This window comes from Podarcis vaucheri (assembly GCF_965113315.1).
Source record: "Podarcis vaucheri genome assembly, chromosome: 6".
NCBI classification, from domain to species: domain Eukaryota; kingdom Metazoa; phylum Chordata; class Lepidosauria; order Squamata; family Lacertidae; genus Podarcis; species Podarcis vaucheri.
The window spans coordinates 105,245,033-105,270,602 of record NC_138764.1 but is presented as its reverse complement, the minus strand read 5'-3'; the positions used below and the strand labels follow the sequence as shown (position 1 = coordinate 105,270,602).

Below are 25,570 nucleotides of genomic sequence, written 5' to 3'. Positions count from 1 at the left end.
AAAGCAGACATTCTGGGGGAACTTCCATTCCTCCTCACCACTATGAGCTGAATAAAGAGCATGAAATCCACCCTTGACTCCAAGTATATTTCACTTAACTAAAGAGATTCAAACAAATCTGCAAAGTAACTTCCTGCTGTATTGAGGAGAAGGAATTATAATACTTAATCAATATAGCCTTTCCTACTAGCCTTACTTTAAGCAGTATGGAGCAGAGAATTACCTGCCCAGATAAACAAACTGGTCCCTGCAGCTCGGGATCCCAGGGCTTCAGCTGAATCGGATCAAGCTGCCATCTTTGCACAGGCTTCATATTTCACTGAGCGGGGCAAAAATATTTCCGGTGTTGACTCTCTGACTCAGTGCTTCCTAAAGGTGGTGGAAGCAACTGGGGGGGGCAGTAGGATTTGGGGGGCACTAAGAAGCAGAGGGGCAAAAGGGCACTGGAGGTGTCAATGACTTCCAGACTTTGAAAAGCTGGTAGCCCTGGATCAAGCTGATCACCTCGGCTGCATTAATTAAGCTAAACGAACAAAGAAATTGGATTGTGGATAAATGTGCAATTAATTGTTACTGGTTTGGATTTTATTGTGTTATTCTCTTCCTTGGCAGGTTGTGCAAACCGCTGCTCTTTTGATGATGCTTTTTTTAACAGGGTAAAGTTAGGGGGCACTGGGGGGCGATCTTATGGAATCAAGGGGGCAGTGGGCTCCCCCAAAAAATCGACACCCACTGCCTCCAGCTTGTTGTCAACTGCCCAGGGAAAGGGCCCTCATTGTGCAGAACTCACCAGGCTGACCTCAAGGCTGAACAAACCTCTTGCCCTCGCAGTTGAAAAGATGTTGCCCATGTCAGCTTCGTTGAAATAATAACAGAAGTGCCCGTCAGGAACGAGGGTGGCTGGCGGGTAGTAGATGGGATAGGTGGGCCAGGGAACCACAGCTCCTCCGCAGGACATTTGAGGCTGCAAGGAGAACAAGAGGGGGGAAATTCAGTGGGACCCAACCGCAGTCGCTGTGATGGCTTGGGATTCGGACTCGGAGGCGGAACCTGAGGGATCCCGGCCTGCACAGGAGTCCCCGTCTCCAGATCCAGCTGAGCCGGGGCTGGGGCTTGAGCCTGAAGGGTCCTCCTCACCTGTGCTGGATCCTCAGGTGCAGGCGTCAGCTGAGTCTGCTCTGGCTCCTGGGGTGATGGAGGACCCATTGCCTGAAGGTGCTCCACTCTCAGCCCCGTCAGAGGAATCTGAGGTTGCCTCTGGGTCTGGTCACCCTCCAGCCTCTCCTGAGCTGCAGAGGCTCAGGGCAGAGAGGCGGAGGGAACTGGGTTCCTGCAGGAGGAGGGCTCGCCTCCAGGGCAGGAGAGGCGAGTCACCAGTGGATCAGGGCCGCCCTATGCCTCGGGGTAGATAAAAGCCGGCCAGCCCCAGTCCCAAGTTGTGGGAGCAACATTGTTGGTTGCTAGTTCCTGCCTAAACCCTGTCCTGCTTTCCTCTCTGAGCGCCTGACCTGCCCTGGCTCCCAGCTTGCAAGCCTGTTCCTGACTTCACCCGACTCCCTGCCCTGCACCCAGCTCCAGCTACTACGGACTGTCTCCACGTTGCACCTCTGACCATGGACCGGACTTGGACCTCGCCTCTTGGGTAACCCACAGGACCAGCACAGTCACCGTGAGTCAGCCTGCGCCCAAACATAAGATCTGGAGGCAAGAGGAAAGTCACTGGCTGGAAAACGACCCATGGCAGGCCCAGCGGCCTTTCAGAAAGCAGGTGGGAAGGTCAGAGCGCCAACTGCTAAAGGAACTGCCAGCCCAGAGAGCAGCAAGCTGAGATTCCTGCGCTGCAGCCGGTTGAACTAAATGACCCTTGGGGCAGGAGCATAGCGTGGGTTGCTGGTACCCGGGATAGGGCAGGTGTTGCAGTGCCCTGGTGGACTGGTCAGTCCATAGCTATCAACGTTTCCCTTTTTTAAAGGGAATTTCCCTTATTCCAAATAGGATTCCTCGCAAGAAAAGGGAAAAGTTGACAGCTATGGGTCAGTCCCTTCACCAGCCAGCGTCTAATCAAGGGAGTCTCTCCTTGCAAGCTTGCCGATCAGAAGGTCGGCGGTTCGAATCCCCGTGACGGGGTGAGCTCCTGTTGCTCGGTCCCTGCTCCTGCCAACCTAGCAGTTCGAAAGCACGTCAAAGTGCAAACTGCTCTGGTTCGCCAGAAGCGGCTTAGTCCTGCTGGCCACATGACCCGGAAGCTTTACGCCGGCTCCCTCGGCCAATAAAGCGAGATGAGCGTCGCAACCCCAGACTGAGCAACGGGAGCTCACCCCACCGTGGTGATTCGAACCGCCAACCTTCCGATCGGCAAGTCCTAGGCTCTGTGGTTTAACCCACAGCGCCACCCGCGTATACCTGTACGTAGCTTGATCCTTATTTCAGGCATAGTGATTTATCAGTATATTGCAATGTTTAGCTGGTGATATATCACAATCTTGAGATATCGCCCGGCCCTAATTCTAGCCCTCCCTCCCTGCATCCATTATTCAGACAGACTCCCTCTGAGCCTATAACAAACCTCCTAGAAGATGAAGCCACTCACCACTAAAGGCAAATCCAAGTAGCCGGTGTTGAGTTGAGGCGGATAGGGCCTTGTGCAGATGTACTGGCAGCCTGTGAAGAACGGCGTTGGCTCTGGGGGAGAAAGATTGGGAGTTTTCCAAAGCTGGACCACAAAGCACAGCAGAACATTAGCCCAAGCAGGGATGGCTGGCAGCTCTTGCGACTGATGGGGCAGGAGGCCGGGAGTCAGGCAGTAGGTGGCGCCAGAGAGCCAATGTCAGGCAGACGCAACCCGGTCTAGTCTCCATCTTGCCCCCTGCTGAGTTCTGCAAGGGACAGCACTGAGACTAAGGGGGGGGGGCGAGAGGTGGTACCAACCTCTCGGCTAGAAGTACATAAGAAAAATGCTTTTTGAACCAAATGGCCACACCTTTAGCATTTGTCAAAGTATCCGTGAGGTATACCTGTTACCCCCCCCAATCTTTCATTCATAAAGATTTATCTTGTTCCATTAAATGAGCCTCCTGTAAATAGGCAACGTATGCCCTCGAAATTTTAAATACATTAAATTACATTTTGATTCTCAGATTCTCACAACTCTTTTACATTAAGACTAACTGCATCCCTTAATTTCACCTTAATTTCCCCAATACCCATTCATTTTATGACTTGTACCATTTAACAAATTTCTAATACAGTGGCACCTCTGGTTGTGAATGGGATCCTATTGTTTTACATGTGGAATGTGGGCAGGGCAGGGGTCATATTCAGTTATTTATTTTGCAAGAACGATATAACACTTTGCTTCAATGGAAAAAAGTCTTAACCATTTACATAGAATGGTGTGCAATATCCATTAACAATAGCTTTAAAAACAATGCATTTTTTAAAAAACCTGTAAAAATATAAGCAAAAAATCAGCAGTTTGAAAAAGCAAATGCATAGTAGGCTTGCCTAGCGAAAAATGGCTTTAGTGGGTGTTGAAAAAAGTACCAGCCAAGGCATTGATAGGGAGGGAGTTCTGAAGAATAGGGACTTTCACCCCACCCCAAAAAATCCAAATGAAACTTTTTTCTCTCAAAACCTTTACTTCAAAAACAAAAAAAAGGAGAATCCCAGGACTGGGAACCAAAGACCTATTTAACGCTATTTTTGACCCTCAGACCATCAGCTTTAGCCTCCTCCCAGGTGACCTCATTCCTAATGCCATTTGTGTCCTCTGCGTTGGCCAAAACCCATTTGCGTTCATTTTCAGAGCAGAGTTCAGCTGCGCTATTGGTTTCTGCAGTGGCCAACTCTGGCCATCACTGGGTTAATGTGAAGGCGCAGAGTTTTCTGGCTAAATATCATCTTATTGTGCCTGTTTAGACATTCTGTTCTTTTGCGTACTACTTTGCGATTTTCTTAAAATATCAAAGCGACTCGTGAGTCTTTTAAGTAAACCAGCGGTGCACCCCATTAGCGCTTACGAAGTTGGAGGCCAAGGACGATGTTCAGCTGTGTGATTATCTTCTGGGCTTGGCCACAAACCTGCAGAAAAAGAGAAGGTCGAGTGGTCAGAAACTTGGAAGTCCTGCCTCTTGAGATCAAGCAGGTGGCTTCATGCCGCACTCTTTTTGGGGACTCTTTTGTGGGATGTGATCCACTGGAGCAATCAAGTACAACATTACCTGTATTGCTAGAGTGGACATACAGGGGCTGACCGTCCAGCCAGTCAAACTTCCTGTTCCACTGGTCTGGAGCGTCCTCCCTCTGCATGTGATCTGGGAGATGGGCACAGACCTGGCTGACTCCATAAAAGAGCCGAGTCACGCAGCCATTTTAAGCTTTCTCTCACACACATTCACCTGCTCTCTTGCTTGCTGATCTCTTACTGCAATGCTGCTCTCCTGCGGCCATTTTGTTCTCTTAATGTAATTTCGCTGTCTGCTGGCTCTCAGCCAGCAGCACATGAGTTCAATCTTCACGTGAGATGAACTCACAGATTCTGATGTAACTACTAGCTAAAGCCTGCCTTTCAGGGATCAAATCGTGAACTGAAATGTGAGTAAATTTAGTTATGTACTGAAGTTCTCACCCTGGGCCAGCAGGGGGATACTGTAGATAGTTCAGGTCCACATATGCAAATAAGGGATCGAAAGTGACATTCAGTGATTGGATAGTTACAGAAAATGGTTACTGTTGCGTTCTAGTGGAGCTCTATATAAGCAGGCTGGCTGAACCCTTCAGTTGAGTTCTGTTCTGGCCTGTGAATAAACAAGAGCTGTTTGAAGAATCGCTATGTCATCTGATATGTTCACCCACAACTTAACAAACTTCTTCAAAATAAATTGAAAGAATTTATGCTTTTGAATTCTGGTGCTGGAGGAGACTCTTGAGAGTCCCATGAACTGCAAGAAGATCAAACCGATCCATTCTGAAGGAAATCAGCCCTGAGTGCTCACTGGAAGGACAGATCCTGAAGCTGAGGCTCCAATACTTTGGCTGTCTCATGAGAAGAGAAGACTCCCTGGAAAAGACTCTGATGTTGGGAAAGATGGAGGGCACAAGGAGAAGGGGACGCCAGAGGACGAGATGGTGGGACAGTGTTCTCGAAGCTACCAGCATGAGTTTGACCAGACTGAGGGAGGCAGTGGAAGACAGGAGTGCCTGGCGTGCTCTGGTCCAGGGGGTCACTGTGAGTCGGACACGACTAAACAACAACAACAACAATAAAGCATAGATGCACAAGAGACACCAGATTCGCCTGAAGAGAGCATTGCAGAGGCAGAGGCCTCCGATCAACTGACTTTCCTTCCTGCTTTTTGGAATCTCTTTGTTGATGTGGGGCTGCTAGCAGAGGAAAAATAAAATGCTCTATGAGACCTACCACAGGATCCAGCACAGGGCCCAGGATAGTCACCATTGCTGACAGCTGCAAACTACAAAAAAGAAGAAGCAGGAATTAAGTTCTTTGGAATCCTGCTCCTCTTTCCTTTCTTCATATTCTGTTTTTATCGTTCATTTCATTTATGCATCGCTTCCCATAACTGCAATTGAACCAGCCCCCCGGCAGAGATCCCCCTTGTGCCCTGCCAGCAGGGAGTGCTGGAGAGCATGGAGAGTGAAGTTCAGATCCTGCTTCCTCACGGCCGGCCCAGCAGCTCTGGCAGAAAGTGGGTTAGGGTTGGGTTGCAATACTGCTGCGCCCTCTCCAGGACTGGGGGGCAGGAGTGAGCCCCTGCCCCATTGCATGCAACGGGTTCCCTCCGCACCACACCCGACCTGGGCAGCATTTTCATGCACTCCAGCCCTGCATGGAAGCTGTAGCCCTTTGCCTTTCTGGGTCTTTCTTCTTTGGCGATGCCTCGTAGCCGAGGAAGATTGTCTTCCATAAACACGGTTTGACCAGTGAGCCCATATGTGACTGTGGAGGCCAGTTCTGGACCCATACCTCCTTCCACAGTGGCCCCTGAACAAGCTGCTTTGACAGCTCAGGGCATTTCCCCTTGTTGTGGGGAAGAGAGGCGCTTGACCGTCCCCCACCTGTCCCGTCCCCCCGCCAAGGAAAGGTAGTTGCGCACCACCTACTTGATCAGTGGTTCTACACTGATTTCCACGTACTCCGAAGAGCAGCTGCCGACGCTCAGCCCCAAAGGTACCAGCACCAGCCGGGTGGTAGCACAAAATGTGACGCGCACTGTGGCCGGTAGCAGCCTAAGCAGAGAGGAGAGGAAGGTCAGCTGCTATCCACCCCTGGTTCGAGAGGCGAGGCCGAAACGAGGGCACTATGGCCACCAACACCACCCCAGACGAGGCACGGCTCAGTGGCCAGGCGTGCGCTCTGAACACAAATGGTCCCAGGTTCAAATCTTGGCATTTTCAGATAAGACTGGAGAGCCACTGCCAGTAGTGGAGCAGAATCAGATTTCGGGCGTTGCCGGTGGTTCCTCCGCGCAGGGTGCCCAGCCAAGGGGGCACAGAATTGTGCAGATCTGTGATGGAGAAGATCCATTTGGGGCTTGCACAGGGCGCCATATTGGAGGAATCATATGAATCAAATGGGATTTAGCTGCCCCAGCGTCCTGGCATCCCTTCACACACACACCCGCCACTCCCGTGATGGGTGAATCATTGCAAAAGACAGCAGTTTACAAGAAAGGAATAAGGAAGTGAAGTTATCTTGAGAGGGGGACTAATCTTGAAATTCGCTTATAAATCATGCTCCCTAGCGGAGGAACCGGTGGGGTGGAATTCTTCCTTGCTTCTAAAAATTTTATAATCTTGCTCTGGGAATGCTCATATATCCTGCAACAATATTACAAAAGATTACCTTCCTCCCCTTGAAAATTTAAGGGCCAATATTTGCAGCCTATTAAAGTGCTCAAGGAAATGGAATCTGTAAAATATAGCCACTAATTTTACTCTTCGGTTTAATTTGCATGCAAAAGGCAGGAAAATGTCAGTAGAAATGCTCCTCTAGACAAAGATGAGAAACATCAAACATTTTTGTATTCCCTTCTCTTCTGCTCAATATTTCCTAGATAGATAGATAGAAAGATAGATAGATGATGATAGATAGATGATAGATGATAGATAGATAGATAGATAGATAGATAGATAGATAGATAGATAGATGATAGATAGATAGATAGATAGATAGATAGATAGATAGATAGATAGATAGATATAGATAGATAGATAGATGATAGATAGATAGATGATAGATAGATAGATGATAGATAGATAGATAGATAGATAGATAGATAGATAGATAGATAGATAGATGATAGATAGATAGATATAGCTAGAGATACCTATTCAAAGATATACAAAAATACAAACCCACAGCAAAGTATATTTTTATAATATACGGAATTAAAACAGCTACTTAATTGGGAAAAAAGAACAAAGACAGAAAGAACGAAAAGAAAATAAAGGCCTTAAGAGAAAGAGAAAGAAGAGAACGATGGCCATATTATGAAGGTCCATCCAGAGCGCAGACAGCATGCAGTTAGAAGACCAGGCAAAAAGCAGCCCCCGGTGTTCCTATGCGCCCTTAGCCATGCTGTCAGGGGATGATGTGAAATGACAAATCATCTGGAGAGCCACCCTCCCATCCGATTTTTCTTTAGCGCTCTTAAATGCAAGACAGAGGATGTCATGAGCCAGGCCATGTGTTCCTTTCATTCATTCTCCTGCATATTTCATCTTGGCGTGTGGAGATGTTCCTTCACTTGCCTAGTGAGCAAAGGCCAGGTTTGCCTTTGTTGATCTGCCCCTTTTCACCTCTAGGGTGGCCTTTCCCACCCAGCCAGAATAGACTGGCCCCTTACGCCCAGCAGGCGCCAAGGGGAAGGGGGTGCCAAGAGATCAGCACCCCCCTGTCCTCAAACCACAGAGCTCACGGCCAAGGGGAGAGTCCTGCCATGCGCGAGCAGCCGGGCAGAGCGGGCGCAAAGGCTTTTGCAGTTTTGTCTTGGCAACTCTCGGCAACGAAGGGTCTCCCAAATCTGCCCAGCGACCCAGGATGCATCTTACTCACAGCAAAGAGCACTTGATCTGGACCACGAAGCACACAACCACGTCCACTCCATAGGACGGCCTGAAAGCCACTCTCACACTCTTAAATGTCAGGACATCGAATCGGCAGCTGCAGAAAAGGAAAAGGAGCTGTTAGGAGGGGGCTGAGCAGCGCCAGCCGAAGTTTCCACGACCCAAGGAAAACACACTCCTTGCGACACAACCCTTTGCCAGCCATTTCCATGGTGGACAAGGGATCTTCCGGCTATGGTCATCGCAAGCTCCGGCGTGTCAGCATTTACTACTATGCGACTGCATGTGACCATCAAAAGCAAAAAAGGAAGGAGGCTGCCCAAGTATTGGGGTCTTGGGTTTTTTACCCCCATGCAGATATATGCACCTTTGAAGCAATTCATTAAGAGATACGGGCCACATGAACTCCTGCATTGATTTTGCAAAGTTTTTTGCAGATAAAGTCACTCAGATTCGGGAAGAGGTAGACTCCACCGTGGGAGCAGGACTGGGGCGGGAGAGTGCTAGAGTCCTGTCTAGTCAAGTGGTGTGGGATCAATTCCCATCTGTTACCTCCGAGGATGTGGACAGGCTGCTTGGACGAGTGAAACCAACCATCTGTTTCCTTGATCCTTGCCCATCCTGGCTTAGAAAAGCTAGCCGGGAAGGGCTGGGCGATGGGCTTCGTGGGGTGGTGAATGCTTCCATCTGTGAGGGAGCCTTCCCAGACCCGCTGAAAGAGGCGGTTATTAAACCACTTCTTAAAAAACCATCTTTAGATGCGGCCACGATGGCCAACTATCGCCCAGTCTCAAATCTTCCATTCTTGGGCAAGATGATTGAGCGGGTGGTTGCTGAACAACTCCAGGCACGCCTGGAAGAAGTGGACCATTTGGATCCCTTCAAGTCAGGATTCAGGCCTCATCATGGGACTGAAACTGCCTTGGTCGCACTGGTCAATGATCTCCGGTGGGCTAGGGACAAAGATGAGAGCTGCTTCTCTCTGTGGCCTTTGATACCATCAACCATAACATCCTTCTGGACCGTCTAGAGGGGCTGGGAGTTGGGGGCACTGTCACACAGTGGTTCCGCTCCTTCCTCCTGGGCCGTGTTGAGAAAGTGGGGGGGATGAGTGTTCAGACCCCTGAGCTCTCACTTGTGGGGTGCCTCTGGGTTCTGTCCTCTCCCCCATGCTTTTCAACATCTACATGCAGCCGCTGGGAGAGATCATCAGGGGGTTTGGGCTGGGTGTTCATCAGTATGCGGATGATACCCAGCTCTACCTCTCTTTTAAATCAGAACCAGTGAAGGTGGTGACGGTCCTGTGTGAGTGTCTGGAGGCGGTTGGAGGATGGATGGCGGCTAACAGATTGAGGTTGAATCCTGACAAGACAGAAGTACTGTTTTGGGGGGACAGGAGGTGGGCCGGTGTGGAGGATTCCCTGGTCCTGAATGGGGTAACTGTGCTCCTGAAGGACCAGGTGCGCAGCCTGGGAGTCATTTTGGACTTAGACCCTACCTGCCGGCAGACTGTGTCACCAGAGTGGTGCATGCTCTAGTTATCTCCCGCTTGGACTACTGCAATGCGCTCTACGTGGGGCTCCCTTTGAAGGTGACCCAAAAACTGCAACTAATCCAGAATGCAGCAGCTAGACTGGTGACTGGGAGTGGCCGCCGAGACCACATAACACCGGTCTTGAAAGACCAACATTGGCTCCCAGTACGTTTCCAGGCACAATTCAAAGTGTTGGTGCTGACCTTTAAAGCCCTAAACAGCCTCGGTCCTGTATACCCGAAGGAGCGTCTCCACCCCCATTGTTCTGCCTGGATGCTGAGGTCCAGCTCCAAGGGCCTTCTCACGGTTCCCTCCCTGCGAGAAGTCAAGTTACAGGGAACCAGGCAGAGGGCCTTCTCGGTAGTGGTACCCGCCCTGTGGAACGCCCTCCCACCAGATGTCAAAAAAGAAAAACAACTACCAGACTTTTAGAAGACCTCTGAAGGCGGCCCTGTTTCGGGAAGCTTTTAATGTTTAATAGATTATTGTATTTTAATATTCTGTTGGAAGCCGCCCAGAGTGGCTGGGGAGGCCCAGCCAGATGGGTGGGGTATAAATAATAAATTATTATTATTATTATTATTATTATTATTATTATTATTATTATTATTATTTATTAAGAATCTGATTAATTGGCAAAGTTCTATTGAAGTGGGTGACAGCCATTGTTTTAGAGACCAATGGTTTACAAAGTGGGCAGTACTTGTAGGAATGTTTATAGATGCCAGGAGAGGATCTATTTATTGGATATTATCCTTCCTTGCTCACATTTGTGAGTTCAGCAGAGTGCCATCACTTTACAGTTTAAAAGGGAAGCTTTGATAGGCTAGCTTTAGCCTTGTAGTTTAAGTAATCCAGGATGCTTTAAGGCAGACTGGATTTTCCTGGGTCTCTCTTCTTAAGTAACTCTACTGGCATCTATCAATAATCAATTCTGGGCCCATAGTCTTTGTACGGATATGTATAGATGCTAGGAGAGGGACTGCCACCGGGGGGGGGGGGCAGTGGGATTACCCAGGGTGGGGCGCTAAGAGGCAAGGAGGTGCTGGAGTTGCAAAAAACTTATCAGACCTTGAAAATCTGGCATCACTGGATAACATTCATCCATTTGATTGAACGGTTTCATTTGGATTTTGAATAAATGTACAAGTCACCATGACAGTTTTGAATTTCACTGTGTGGTTCTTCTTAGTAGGTCATGCAAACCACCATTCTGAATAAGGCTTTCTAGAGGGTAAGGCAAGGGGCATTGGGGATGGGTTTATGGAACCAAAGGGGCAGTAGCCCCCAAAAGTATGGGGACCACCGATTTAGACGAAGCGTGTGGATTACAGCATGTGAGGAGGTCTGAGCTGTTTGCTCCAGTCGCATGGCTTTAACCAGCCTCTTTTGTTTCAGAAAGAATGGAGTCTGAAACTAGCTTTTCTCTCCTCTACTTTTACCTTTTATAACTAAGCAACATTTTAAACTGCCTGTGCATCTTTTCTGACTGCTGTATGGAAAAGCACATGAACCTGACCTTTGGACAGTTCGTAAGTAAAGCACTTTATGACTTACCGGACATGTGGCCTCTCTCTGTGTTAGGGAAGTGGGATAGCTTGGGGAAAGCTTTTAAATGGGGACATTGTGCGAATCACCAGTAGGACACATTCGAAAGGTTTCACAGCCTAGATTGGGGGTTGGACTCGATGGCCCTTGTGGTCTCTTCCAACTCTATGATTCTATGATTCTACACTTCTCTTTGCTGCGTGTTTTGCCATGCTACATCTCTGCTGGAGAGTCTTCTCACCAAAGAGCGCTTGCCCCAAACTTGGGTCTTGGCTTCCAGGATTCCAAGAGAAACAAGAACCCGGAGCAACTTGGAGAGGGGAGCTTGTCTCCCATAAAAGCATCTAAACTAATGACTTCCCGGCAGGAAGATCGTTACTCACCCAACCAGACCAGGAAGGGCGGGGCCAGGGAGCTGTTGGATAGGACCTTGCAGGGATTGCGCCCAGTAATCTTTTGTGGAAAGGCAATCTGTAAAGACAACACAAACAGGAGATTATTGGAGAAGGGAGAGGCAAGGTTCTTCAATGCCCTGGAACAAGCCAGGGTTGGTGCAAGCCAGCAGTCTTCAGCATTGGGAAAGTCGTGGCCATGAGAAAAGTTCATTTATTTCAGTAATTCAACTGAAAAGGTGAAACTAATATATGAGGTAGACTCATGACATGCAAAGCGAGATCATGGCGTACAGCTATTTGCAATTCTTCTTTTGCTGATTTCATTTAATATTCTAATTTTCTGAGATTGTTTATTTGGGGTTTTCATCAGCTGTACACCATGATCATCACAATTATAACAAATAAAGGCTTGACATATCTCGCTGCCTGGAGGCGGTTGGAGGATGGATGGCGGCTAATGGATTGAAGTTGAATCCTGACAAGACAGAAGTACTGTTTTTGGGGGACAGGGGGCGGGCTGGTGTGGAGGACTCCCTGGTCCTGAATGGGGTAACTGTGCCCCTGAAGGACCAGGTGCGTAGCCTGGGAGTCATTTTGGACTCACAGCTGTCCATGGAGGCACAGGTCAATTCTGTATCCAGGGCAGCTGTCTACCAACTCCACCTGGTACGCAGGCTGAGACCCTACTTGCCCGCTGACTGTCTGGCCAGAGTGGTGCATGCTCTAGTTATCTCCCGCTTGGACTACTGCAATGCGCTCTACGTGGGGCTACCTTTGAAGGTGACTCGGAAACTACAACTAATCCAGAATGCGGCAGCTAGACTGGTGACTGGGGGCGGCCGCCGAGACCACATAACACCGGTCTTGAAAGACCTACATTGGCTCCCAGTACGTTTCCGAGCACAATTCAAAGTGTTGGTGTTGACCTTTAAAGCCCTAAACGGCTTCGGCCCAGTATACCTGAAGGAGCGTCTCCACCCCCATCGTTCTGCCCGGACACTGAGGTCCAGCGCCGAGGGCCTTCTGGCGGTTCCCTCATTGCGAGAAGCGAAGCTACAGGGAACCAGGCAGAGGGCCTTTTCGGTGGTGGCGCCCGCCCTGTGGAATGCCCTCCCATCGGATGTCAAGGTGATGGAAAACTACCTGACATTCAGAAAACATCTTAAGGCGGCCCTATTCAGGGAAGCTTTTAATGTATGAGATTTTAGTGTTTTTTGGTTTCTGTGGAAGCCGCCCAGAGTGGCTGGGGAGACCCAGCCAGATGGGCGGGGTATAAATAATAAATTATTATTATTATTATTATTATTTCATGAGTCTATCTCATACATTAGTTTCACCTTTTAAGTTGAATTGCTGAAATAAATGAACTTTTCCACGATATTCTAATTTTCCATGTTTCACCTGTATATAAAGCTGTATAAAAAATATATAATCAGAGGTCAGCTAGCTCTTACAGAAAGATGCCGTTCTTAATTGCCTGCTCAAGCCTGATGGAATAATTGCAAAAGTTTTAGCAGGTATCTGGAAGTTGGAACGTCTGGCTGAACCTTGCCCGCCTGGGAAGGGAACCCATCTAGGAGAAGGAAAGCGCTCATCCAAAACCTCCACTGCCTTGCAGGGAATCTTTGGGAGAAGAAAAGGCTCCATCACATTGCTCTGCTTTCCTCTGGGCCACATCAGTGGGGCCTCTGGGCATCCCAGGACCTCTGGACACACTGCCCAGTCTTGTCCCCCAGAGAGGTCGCTTTGGTGCTGCTAGTGCAGCAGTTTGACTTCACCCCCGGAGGCACACTCCAATGTCTCTGAAGACAGACAGATGCCAGCCACAACCCTATAGATGCCACACAGCTCCAGAATGTCTTAAAGGTCGTAGCTGGTGGTGCACAAGGAAGGAATCCCAGGAAAGGTGCAGGCCCAAGAACTCTTTGCGCCCTCGCAAAACTACAGCTCCCCTGGTTCTCTGAGGGAGGGGAGGCAGGGGAAGGAACCGTGTCTGGAACCTGTTCATATGGGTGGTTGTTGCATCCGAGAAACACACCAAGCGTTGAGCTACCTGGGGGTTTTATGCAAAATAAATAAATGGTTGGCTTGGCGATTTTAAGTGGCACATTCACAGGGCCAGATTCCCTTACAGTTTTCCAGCCCGGTTTGAGAGACTCTGCAGCCACTGATGCCCAAGGCACCATGGAAGGAGAGGACGACACTCAGAAGGGCAACACTCAGAAGGAAGGTCTGGGCCATGGCGGCTTCTGCAGCAACCTGGAGAAAGAGAGACAACCAAAATGCGTCAAAGGGCTTTGTCTGGCCTCCTTCATTAAAGCAGCACGCCTCTAGCTCACAATTCTTCCAAGCAGAATCATAGAGTCATAGAATCATAGTGTTATGTACTGAGTTCAATAGGATCCAAACTGCAGCAGTCTGATTGGTCCTAGAACAATGCAGCAGTATGATTGGTTGGCAGGAACCACCCAATCCTGCTCCAGATAGAAGTGAATCCACAACCTGATTGGCTTACAGTAGAATTCCGGAATTAGCCAATCAAGCGCAGCCTATTGTGTAAATAATGTATATAAAGCAGATACTGTGAGGGGACATTCATTCATTCCTCCTCACCACTATGAGCTGAATAAAGAGCATGAAATCACTTTGCGACTCTGAGTATATTTCACATAGAATCATAGAATCATAGAATCCTAGAGTTGGAAGAGACCACAAGGGCCATCGAGTCCAACCCCCTGCCAAGCAGGAAACACCATCAGAGCACTCCTGACATATGGTTGTCAAGCCTCTGCTTAAAGACCTCCAAAGCAGGAGACTCCACCACACTCCTTGGCAGCAAATTCCACTGTCGAACAGCTCTTACTGTCAGGAAGTTCTTCCTAATGTTTAGGTGGAATCTTCTTTCTTGTAGTTTGGATCCATTGCTCCGTGCCCGCTTCTCTGGAGCAGCAGAAAACAACCTTTCTCCCTCCTCTATGTGACATCCTTTTCTATATTTGAACATGGCTATCATATCACCCCTTAACCTCCTCTTCTCCAGGCTAAACATGCCCAGCTCCCTTAGCCGTTCCTCATAAGGCATCGTTTCCAGGCCTTTGACCATTTTGGTTGCCCTCCTCTGGACACGTTCCAGTTTGTCAGTGTCCTTCTTGAATTGTGGTGCCCAGAACTGGACACAGTACTCCAGGTGAGGTCTGACCAGAGCAGAATACAGTGGCACTATTACTTCCCTTGATCTAGATGCTATACTCCTATTGATGCAGCCCAGAATTGCATTGGCTTTTTCAGCTGCGGCGTCACACTGTTGGCTCATGTCAAGTTTGTGGTCAACCAAGACTCCTAGATCCTTTTCACATGTACTGCTCTCAAGCCAGGTGTCCCCCATCTTGTATTTGTGCCTCTTAAAGAAACTTAAAGACCAGGTGCAGAAAAGACAGGTGGTGATAGGGATGCAAGTTTTTATGGGGTCTGCCTTTGAGCTGGTCCATACTGATGCTTCAAAGCATCAGACTAAGGCCCGGGGGCCGGATGTTACCCAATCACCTTCTAAATCTGGCCGGCAGACCGTCTGGGAATATGCGTGTATTCATACATGAGTAGTATGTGTGCTTTCATTTAAAATGCATCTCTGGGTTATTTGTGGGGCATAGGAATTCGTGCATTTATTATTATTTTTCAAAATATAGTCCAGCCTCCCACAAGGTCTGAGGGACAGTGGACTGGACCCCTGCTGAAAAAGTTTGCTGACCCTGCTTCAAAGTGTCAGTCCCGCTTACATTTTGATACTTAGAAAAGCCACTGTGGCCCTTCATGACCTTCTGGAATTCTTACTATATTTGTAACCTTTATGCTGTTTCTCATGCAAGAAGGCCATGGACTTTCTGGATCAAACTGATGACTATTTTGACGCGCACCGTAAATTAATAATGCAGAGTTTTAAAGAATAAGAGCTTTACTGAATTAAAATAAACTGCTTCATAAACAACATGGTTCCAGACAGTTTGACTGAGATTCCATACAGACTCTGTTCATAGGTGAAGCAGACAGACTCTGACTGACATCTTACAGAGAACACAAAAGTGAAACTGTCACATGACAGTGTGACTCCCCAGTTAGCAGTTACGCCTGAATAACTGGACTCGGCCCAAATGATTGTGTAGTCCCAGCACTTCCCAGCCTGCTTGGCTGCTTCGGCTCTCGGGCGTCTTTGTCACATGACATATTTGTCTAACAATAAACAATAAAGCCTGTTTTATTCCTGACTTGCTGTTATATACAGTGGTACCTCGGGTTACAGACGCCTCAGGTTACAGACTCCACTAACCCAGAAATAGTACCTCGGGTCAGCGGCGTAGCGTGAGTTATCAGCACCCGGGGCAAGGCAAGTAATTTGCGCCCCCCCTAACCCGCGAGTTGCCGCTGGCGCTGCCGCCCAAACCACGCCGCTTGCCCGGAGGAGGAGGGGGCAGAGAGGCGAGGAAAATGCAACATGGCCCAGCAGCTGCAGCAGCGGCGGCGGAGGCGGGGCTGTGAGGAGGGGCTGCCTGGCACATCCTCCGCGGCCCTGAGAGCCGCTGCCTGCCGGACGCCTTCAGCCCGGGCGCGCGCACAGCTCGCCAGTTCCACGAGACATGGGGCTCTGCTACAGCCTGCGCCCGAGGCTCTTCCGCGACTCCGGAGGCAGCGAGCGCGCCCCCCCCCCAGATGTTGCGCCCGGTGCGGCCGGCCCCCCTGGCACCCCCCACGCTACGCCACTGCCTCGGGTTAAGAACTTTGCTTCAGCATGAGAACAGAAATTATGCGGTGGCAGCAGGAGGCCCCATTAGCTAAAGTGGTGCTTCAGGTTAAGAACAGTTTCAGGTTAAGAACGGACCACCGGAACAAATTAAGTACCAGTACTTAACCTGAGGTACCACTGTACTGAGTTGAATAGGATCCAGAATGCAGCAGTCTGGTTGGCCCTAGAACAATAGGATCCAGAATGCAGCAGTCTGATTGGTCCTAGAACAATAGGATTCAGAATGCAGCAGTCTGGTTGGCCCTAGAACAATAGGATCTAGAATGCAGCAGTCTGATTGGTCCTAGAACAATAGGGTCCAGAATGCAGCAGTCTGATTGGCCGTAGAACAATAAGATTTGGAACGCAGCAGTATGATTGGCCCTAGAGCAATAGGATTCAGAATGCAGCAGTCTGATTGGTCCTATAACATGAGGATCCAGAATGCAGCAGTCTGGTTGGCCCTAGAACAATAGGATCCAGAATGCAGCAGTCTGATTGGCCCTAGAACAATAGGATCTGGAATGCAGCAGTCTGGTTGGTCCACAGGAGCCACCCAATCCAACTCCAGGTGGAAGTGAATCCGCAACCTGATTGGCTCACAGGTGAATTCCAGAATTAGCCAATCACGTGGGGCCCATTGTGTAAATAATGTATATAAAGCAGACATTCTGGGGGAACTTCCATTCCTCCTCACCACTATGAGCTGAAAGAAGAGCATGAAATCCACTCTCGACTCTGAGTAGATTTCACTTGCAAATCAGGATACGGGTTGCTTTCCCCAAAATGTAAGGTTCGCTCTCTTAGCCCAAAACATATCTCGTGTAGGCATAATGGCAATTTGCAAGAAGCAGGCATTAAATGGTGCATTTCAAAGGAAACTTGCAATGCCCTTTGCACAAGTTAGCAAGGAGGGAATTGGAGTCCAGCGTGGGTGCTGGAGCTAGCTGGGCTTTGGGAGGTTTCTGTATCACGGGAAACTTAAATTTAAATCATTTAACATGCAAAAAAGCAGGGCAGCGGTGATACAGTGGTACCTCGGGTTGCATATGCTTCAGGTTACAGACTCCACTAACCCAGAAATATTACCTCGGGTTAAGAACTTTGCTTCAGGATGAGAACAGAAATCGTGCAGTGGCAGTGTGGCGGCAGCGGGAGGCCCCATTAGCTTAAGTGGTGCTTCAGGCTAAGAACAGTTTCAGGTTAAGAACGGACCTCCAGAACGAATTCTTAACCGGAGGTACCACTGTACTGATGTCGAATACAATGTCCCTCTTTTCACCTGAGGACTGTAGGAGGGAATGGACGTGGTGATTAGAGTGTCAGACTGAGACCTGGGAGAGACCAGGTATGAAACCTTGAGCTCCTTGGAGGAAAAGGTGGAGTGTAATTTCAGCAAGATAAAGGAAGAAAATAAGACAGACAAAAGAAGGAGAGATTTTGTTTTCATGGGGGAACAACCACCAGCCTCGGACCCGGGGGAGCCTTTAAGCTCAGACCTGTGCCTGGAAAGAGCAGGGCTAGAAGCCATAGCTGTCAAAATTTCCCTTTTTTAAAGGGGAATTCCCTTATTCCAAATAGGATTCCTCGCAAGAAAAGGGAAAAGTTGACAGCTATGGCTAGAGGCAAGTGTGGGTGAGCCCTGGGTCTTGACAGTCTCCAAGGTTGATCTCAACAGGGTCTGCAGCTTGGTTTTGCCTGTCTGTTGGGGATATTCCAGCTCTAGATCTCCTCCACTGAGCAGGAGAAGGAGTTTGGATGTGATATCCTGCTTTATCACTACCCAAAGGAGTCTCAAAGCGGCTAACATTCTCCTTTCCCTTCCTCCCCCACAACAAACACTCTGTAAGGTGAGTGGGGCTGAGAGACTTCAGAGATGCGTGACTAGCCCAAGGTCACCCAGCAGCTGCATGTGGAGGAGCAGGGAAGCGAACCCGGTTCACCAGATTACGAGTCCACCACTCTTAACCACTACACCACAATGGCTGACTAGATCTTGGGTAGGTTCTGGGTGGAGAAGAGGAGACTTGAGAGGGGACAAGAGAATGGCTGCCACACAGAAAATGGAGGAGAAATTGTTTTCTCCTGCTCCACGGAGGAGGACCAGGACTGATAGATTCAAATGACAAGACTCAACATCAGGAAGGACTTTCTGGTGGTAAGAGCTGCTCAGCAGCAGAATGGACTTGCTTGGAAAGGGCTCCCTTCACTGGAGGTTTCTAACCAGAGGTTGGATGAGCACCGGTGAGGGATTTCTTAGCTGCGATTCCTGCACTGCAGGGGGTGGGACATGCAATGGCTCCTGGGGGGGGGTCCTTTCCAAAGTTACAGTTCTATGATTGTGCAATCAAACACAAGACCCCCTTCCGGGTATATTACACCTGTGAAATTAGCTAAAATAAGACAAGTAATAAGTGTTGGAAATGTAAAGAAAAAGAAGAAGGAACATTTTCTCATATGTGGTGAGAATGTAAGAAAGTAAAAATCTTCCGGGAAATGATATATAATGAGTTGAAAAAGATGTTGAAATATACCAGAAGCATTTTTATTTGGTATTATAGGTGAAGATATCAATTGGTAAGCTGTGAAATTGTTTTTATATGCAACAACAGCGGCAAGAGTATTGTTAGCCCAGAAATGAAGGCAAGAAGAAATTCCGACAAAAGAAAAATGGCAGACAAAATTAATGGACTACGCAGAATTGAATAAAATGACAGGAAGGATTCGAAACCTGCGGGACCAGAGCTTCACAGAAGATTGGGAGAAATATACGAGCTATTTGAAAAACAATTGCAATCAACAAATTACGCTAGTAGGACTACAAGAAGTTTTGTAAGGAGAAATATATGAAAAGTTGCAAAGTAAAGAAAGAAGAGAGATGTTAGTTTTGAGATTTAAATGTAATAGTGGAAGAAAGAAATGTATATTAAGTGAATACATTGGAAAAATTTCAAGTGTGATTGATGGAAGTAAAAAAAAAGTGTAAGAAATGAAAGTATGTTTAATTACTGTTGAAAATGATATGTTGAAAAATTAATTTAAAATTATTTTTTTTAAAAAAAAAGACCCCCTTCCAAGTCTACCCCACCACTTCATCTCGAACCACCCCTCCTCCCAGTCTCCTTACCTTCTGTTGCTGGTTGATCTGGGCTGGGTGGCTGGTGGCTGCCTTGGACAGCCCTCCCCCAGGTGGCAAAAGGTGTGCATTATATAGACCAGCAAGGCAGGGCCAGTGGAGCCTAAAATTAGGAAGGCGTGGCCAGAATAATAGCTGAGAGAGAGGGGTCGCGCTGCAAAGAGCCAAGCCACTTCAGACTGTGAGAAAAGGCTGAATGTGCCCCTTAGCTATGAACAGGCCATTCAGACCAGGAGCAGCCTGGCTGGTGCACATCATGGGCTCTGAACTCAATGCTTGTTGAGTGTGCTGTCTTTGGTGAGCTTAGGGGAGGAAGAAAGAGAGGAAGGAAGGAAGGAAGGAAGGAAGGAAGGAAGGAAGGAAGGAAGGAAGGAAAGTCAGAGGGTTTTTTAAACAAGTTTCCTCCCCCATGTTCTACAGGTTGTTTGGCTGCTATCTGCAAAATACATTTCTATCCATTAAGCCTGAAAATACGTTATTTTTCAGCTTCCAGTTTGACGCCATTTGTTCTAGATAAGAATCAGCAGCAGTTTAACTCTGAGGTGGCATCACCAAGCGCTGCAAGCAGTGGCGTAGTGTGGGTTGTCAGCACCCGGGGCAAGGCAAGTAATTTGTGCCCCTAACCCGTGGATTTGCGCCCCCTAACCCTAACCCCCAGATGTTGCGCCCGGTGCGGCCGGCCCCCCCACGCTACGCCACTGGCTGCAAGCAGGACGAACAGAGGCAGGGAAGAGCTTCCATTTATTCCTGAGTTAAAGGAAAACCTATAGAATCCGCGCTTTCCAAGACAATGCGCTAACAGAAAGGCTGGAGCCAGCCTTTGGAACTGGCACTTTCCTGACCGTCGCAGTGTTGTTTGCCAGCCCAGGGATGCGTACAAAAACAAATATACCAGGGCAAACGGTGCATAAAAATGCATGCAGTAGTAAAAACAACATGCAAAAAATATATGAGTGGGAAATGTGCACAATAGGGGAAACTGGCACGAAAAGGCTGATGTATTTTCATGAGGACTTAAAAAAAAAGATCACATGGAAATGTGCACAGCTGAACTCAAGACTGAAAAGTCAGAAAGATTCACCCATCCCCAATTACATACAGTGGTACCATGTGTAGTACCCCCCAAACTATCTCTTCTTTTAAAAAATATTTTTTATTAACAATTTCAGCATAACAAAATTTCAAAACATATCATATTCATTATTTCCCCCCCTTTTTTCACACACCCCATCAACCCCCCCAAAACTTCCCTCAGCTCCCCTCTTTGATTTCTCAGCATATATTATTCTCTGCATGTTATAAACTTGTACATACAGTGGTACCTCGGGTTACAGACGCTTTAGGTTACAGACTCCGCTAACCCAGAAATACTGCTTCAGGTTAAGAACTTTGCTTCAGGATGAGAACAGAAATCGTGCTCTGGCGGCGGCAGGAGGCTCCATTAGCTAAAGTGGTGCTTCAGGTTAAGAATAGTTTCAGGTTAAGTACAGACCTCCAGAACGAATTAAGTACTTAACCAGAGGTACCTTACGTTATCTATCTATCATGTTATCAACCAATAAATTGGTGTATATTTATTCAAACCCTGCCAAGGAGTCCAATTCATTTTGTTGTCTTTTTAGATAATTTGTAAAAAGCTCCCGTTCTTCCTTAAAGTCACAGTTGAACTTGTGCCGCAGTTTCTATGTCAATTTAGCCAGTTCTGCATACGTCATCAATTTTTCTTGCCATCCCCCAAACTATCTCTTGAACACCCTCAATAAATATTTTCAGAATCCAGCTATGATCAATACCTTCAGCCACTTAACCTTTCCTGTGGAGTGCAGTTGAAGTTTGCACAATCATTGTTCAGTAAAGTTATAAGCATGTCAGCTCCAAAAGAAAAAGAGAATATTTTGGAAAAAAAGGAAGAAATGTTTGGAATCTGATTGCAGACCTTCTGCATCACACCTGCTTTGATGTTGATATTTAGCCCTACGGTGTGACCGGCCAGGCATGCTTCATTGTGGGGGAATGAATGGGGTAGGACTGGATTCTATTAGCAGCTTCCAGAGCTGACGTTGTTCCCTGCTCAAGGTGGCGCATGCTAGTTTTTCATTAGCCACAAGTGTCTCTCTCCAGACAGATTGGACTTTGATCCTTGGAGTTTAGCAATGTGCCAGAAAAGGCCACACGACCGATAGCATCTCCAGCCGGGAGCAGTGCACGCCACCAGCTCAAATGCACACTCCATAAAAACATGCAGGCCAGAATAGGCAGACTTAACATATAGAATAAGAAAAACAAGAAGAACATATGTTTAGAGAAGATTGGAAAATGTTTATTGCTTAGGTGGTGAGCCGATTTGGGCTCGCCCGCGGAGGCTGATGGACCCTGATAGATTCCGTCAAGCCTTGCGGGACCTTGCTCCCCCTGGCGACTCATTGACTGAGCTTGTTGAGGGCTGGAATATCCAGCTCATAGCAGCCATCGATGAGATCGCACCTAAGCGCCCTCTGCGACCCCGCAGAAACCGGGCTCCCTGGTTTACCGAGGAGCTCCGGAAAATGAAGCGGGACCTCAGACGGCTAGAGCGAGTATGGCGGGGTGCCCGTGACGGAGCCTCAAGAACATCTTATAGGGTTTTTATGAAAACCTACGAGATGGCAGTGAAGGCCGCTAAGAAGTCCTACTTCTCGGCCTCCATTGCATCCGCTAGCTCTCGCCCGGCACAATTATTTAGTATAATTCGGTCTTTAACGTCCCTCGAAGGACAGCCAAATTTAAATAACAATTCAACACACAGCTGTGAGGCATTTGCAAGTGTCAGGGGTTCAGGAGCAGAGGCAAGGGCAAGGGAGGAAACAGAGAGCGAGGAGGAGGAGGCAGAAGAAAAGATGAGTGATGACGACGACCCGAGATCTCCGAGTCTTTCCAGTGAATCAGAAGATTCACAGAAAGGAGCACCAGTGGCCAGGGCAAGGGGGGAGCCTAGGGGGACACCCCAGGAGGAAAGGGCCAGAGGGGACTCAGAGGGGAGCAGTTGGAGATCGGGACCAGCGTCACCGCCAGAGAGCAGGGAAGAGGAAGGGGGCCAGGGATCAAGCGCTGGCAGCTCACAACAGGAGGGAGGGCACGAGTCAGGAGTGGCCACACCTCCATCAGGGAGCGAAGAAACGGTCAGACGGAAAGTGGAAGGTTGGGCGCGCGCGCCAAGTTCAAATGCACAGGGAAGTGACGCAGTAGGCAGCCCGGAGAGGGAGCCAGGTCCTAAAGCCCGGCGCAAGGAGACAGAAGGGTCCGGGGGGTCGGCGTCGGAGGAGTCCCGGAGGGAGGAGACCCCGGGGGGCAGAGGGACCCAGAGGAGAACAGTCAGGCGGAAAAGGTGGAGCAGGGCTAGGATATTAAGTTGGTGTACAGGAGGCGGGGACCCAGACAGAGCTTCGCCGATCTAACCATAAGACGTAGAGTTGCACGCAGCAGCTTGAGAATGGGAACTGTAACTCAATAAAGACTTTTATTTAATGATCGCTGGCTAGCGTGATCCTCTGTGAGCTAGGATCGGGGAACAACTCTGACAGTAAGCTCTGTCTGGGTTAAATTGTGGGCATCTACGGCCTCACGGAGAGGAGAGAAAGCGGGTGCCTACTAGAGAGCTCACGAACGGCAGACAACATGACGGCTGAACAGTAGATAGCGGAACTCAGAGAAGCAGTGACACGACTGAATGCCGAGGCACTTGCATCCAGGAAGAGAGAGGAGGACGCAGCTGCCGCCTACAGGGATCTCCAGGTCAGGTTGGAAGTGCTTACGAAGCAAGGGGAACTGACACCCAAACCGGAGGGGATTGGGTTGGGGAGACGAACAGGCGGTCTGGTCTCTCACTTCGATGGGAATCTGCAACAGTACCCCAACTTTAGAGCAGATGTAATGTGTGCACTGCAACTGCTGAACAAAGACTTTAGAGATGAGCAAGAGAAAGTGGGATTCATCATGTCCCATTTGCATGGAGATGCTAAAGCATGGCTGCGCAATTTGTGGAGGGATAAGGATCCGGCGCTCCAAAATGCGGATGCCTTTATTAAAGCGATGGATGGGTGCTTTTTATCAAGCATTGACGTGGATCTTGCTCGGCACCAGATACATGGACTGAAGCAAGGGAGGGCCAGCGTAAGGCAGTACCATGCCCGCTTTTTCGCTTTGGTCAGTGCCCTGGAATGGGACAGAGATTCGGCTCCGGTAAGAGACCTTTTTTGGGAGGGATTGCACGGCTCGGTTAAAGATGAAATTGCGAGGGGGGAGAGACCCCGGACCACGCAGGAGATCGTTCAGAGGGCGCTGGCGGTGGGGGTGCGGCTGGAAGAACGTCCGTGGAGCAGGGACGAAGGGCGCAGCGGGCGCGAACCAGCCAGGGGCTCCTCCTTCCTTCCCAGAGAAGCAGCGCGTGCGCAATCCACGCCTCCGCCAGGAGGAGGGGCAGAACCTATGGAGGTTGGGAGTGCAAGGGCTCAGTCAGCAGCCAGAGCCCTAGCACCGGCAGCAGTGAAAGCGAAGCCTCCTAGAGGGAACAGGAAGTGTTACATCTGCGAGGATCCAGGCCATTTGGCGAAAGAGTGTCCCCGGAGGCTCCACAAGCACACTGCAGCCTCAGCAATGGTGACTGCAGCAACGCAGCACGGAGAACCACAGCAGGGAAACGACGATGTCTGGCTGGAGGAAGAGGCACTGGGGCCCAGCCAGACGTGTCAGTGAAGCAGTCCCCAGAGATTTTACAGCCCATGGACCCCCTCCCGCCCAAGCCAGTAGTGCAGCTCACTGCATCGCTCCAGCTGCCCAATGGAATCACCATGGACGTGCCAATTACCATCGACTCAGGCAGCAATGCGGACTTTATAGGGCAGGACTTTGTCGACCGGCATGCCATACAGTTGCTGCCTGCCACGCTGCCCCTGCAGGTTGTCACGGTGGATGGCAGGGAGCTGCTAGGGGGGCAAGTGGTGAAGCAGACGCCACCGATGGTGATGCGACTTGGGAATCACAGGGAAATCATCAGCTTCAACGTCACTCAACTATCGGACACGCCTATTGTATTGGGCATGAGTTGGCTGGACAAGCACAGCCCGACGCTGGCTTGGTACCAGAGGCAGCTGACCTTCGGCTCTTCCTTTTGTGCTGAACACTGCATCATGCCCCGGCAGGAAGGAGAGGAAGAGGAGTCACAGCTGCAGCTAGGCACGCTGCAAGCGGTTCCCCACAAGTACGCAGAATTTTTGGAGGTTTTCTGCGAGAAGGAGGCAGACAGGCTACCCCCCCCCACAGACCATATGACTGCAAAATTGACCTGCTGCCGGGGGCGGCGCTGCCCAAAGGGAAGCTGTATTCCATGTCTGAGGACGAACTGCAGGAACTCAAAGAGTTCATAGATCATAATTTGGAGCGCGGTTTCATCCGAGAGTCCAAGGCAGCGGGGGGCAGTCCTGTTTTCTTTGTTAAGAAGCGGGACACGCCCCAAAAAAGGCTGGTGGTGGACTATCGCATCTTAAACAGTGTGACCAAGCCATCGGACTTCCCCATGCCCCGAATCGACGACCTCCTCGCAAAGGTACGGAAGGGCAGCGTGTTCACCAAGTTGGACCTGCGAGGGGCGTACAACCTCATTCGCATGCGGGAAGGAGATGAGTGGAAGACAGCCATGTTCACGCCCCTGGGCACCTACGAATATAGAGTTATGCCTTTTGGATTGCAAAATGGCTCCCACGTGTTTCAAGCGTTCATGCATCACGTGTTGGCGGGGCTCCTCTACAAAACGTGCGTCTGTTTCTTGGATGACATCCTGATCTTTTCGGAATCGCAGCAGGAGCACGACAGACACGTCAAGGAAGTGCTGAGCAGGCTACAGCAGCATAGACTTTACGCCAAGCTGGAGAAGTGCCAGTTCGACGTGACGGAGGTGGATTTCCTGGGCTACAAGTTGTCTGACAAGAGGCTCGCCATGGACAGCGCCAAGGTTCGAGCAGTGTTGGATTGGAAAAGCCCACGCAACCGGAAGGAGGTCCAACGGTTTGTCGGCTTCGCGAACTTCTATCGCAAATTTATCAAAGGCTTTGCTATGCAGA

General features: G+C 49.2%; 1 protein-coding gene across 1 annotated transcript; it reads right to left on the bottom strand.

The window, feature by feature from the left end:
- Positions 1–772: 772 nt before the first annotated feature.
- Positions 773–19,903, bottom strand: LOC309534732 (uncharacterized protein; the record flags this gene model as incomplete). The annotated part of the gene is made up of 9 exons (XM_082227036.1): positions 19,467–19,903; positions 13,695–13,821; positions 11,551–11,638; positions 8,075–8,182; positions 6,121–6,246; positions 5,420–5,471; positions 4,020–4,080; positions 2,591–2,682; positions 773–964 (listed from the first exon to the last, which is right to left on the bottom strand). Exons 2-9 carry the CDS (start codon positions 13,801–13,803, stop codon positions 773–775), a joined length of 828 nt encoding a protein of 275 aa, XP_082083162.1. The 5' UTR covers positions 13,804–13,821; positions 19,467–19,903.
- Between the last annotated feature and the right edge of the window lie 5,667 nt (positions 19,904–25,570).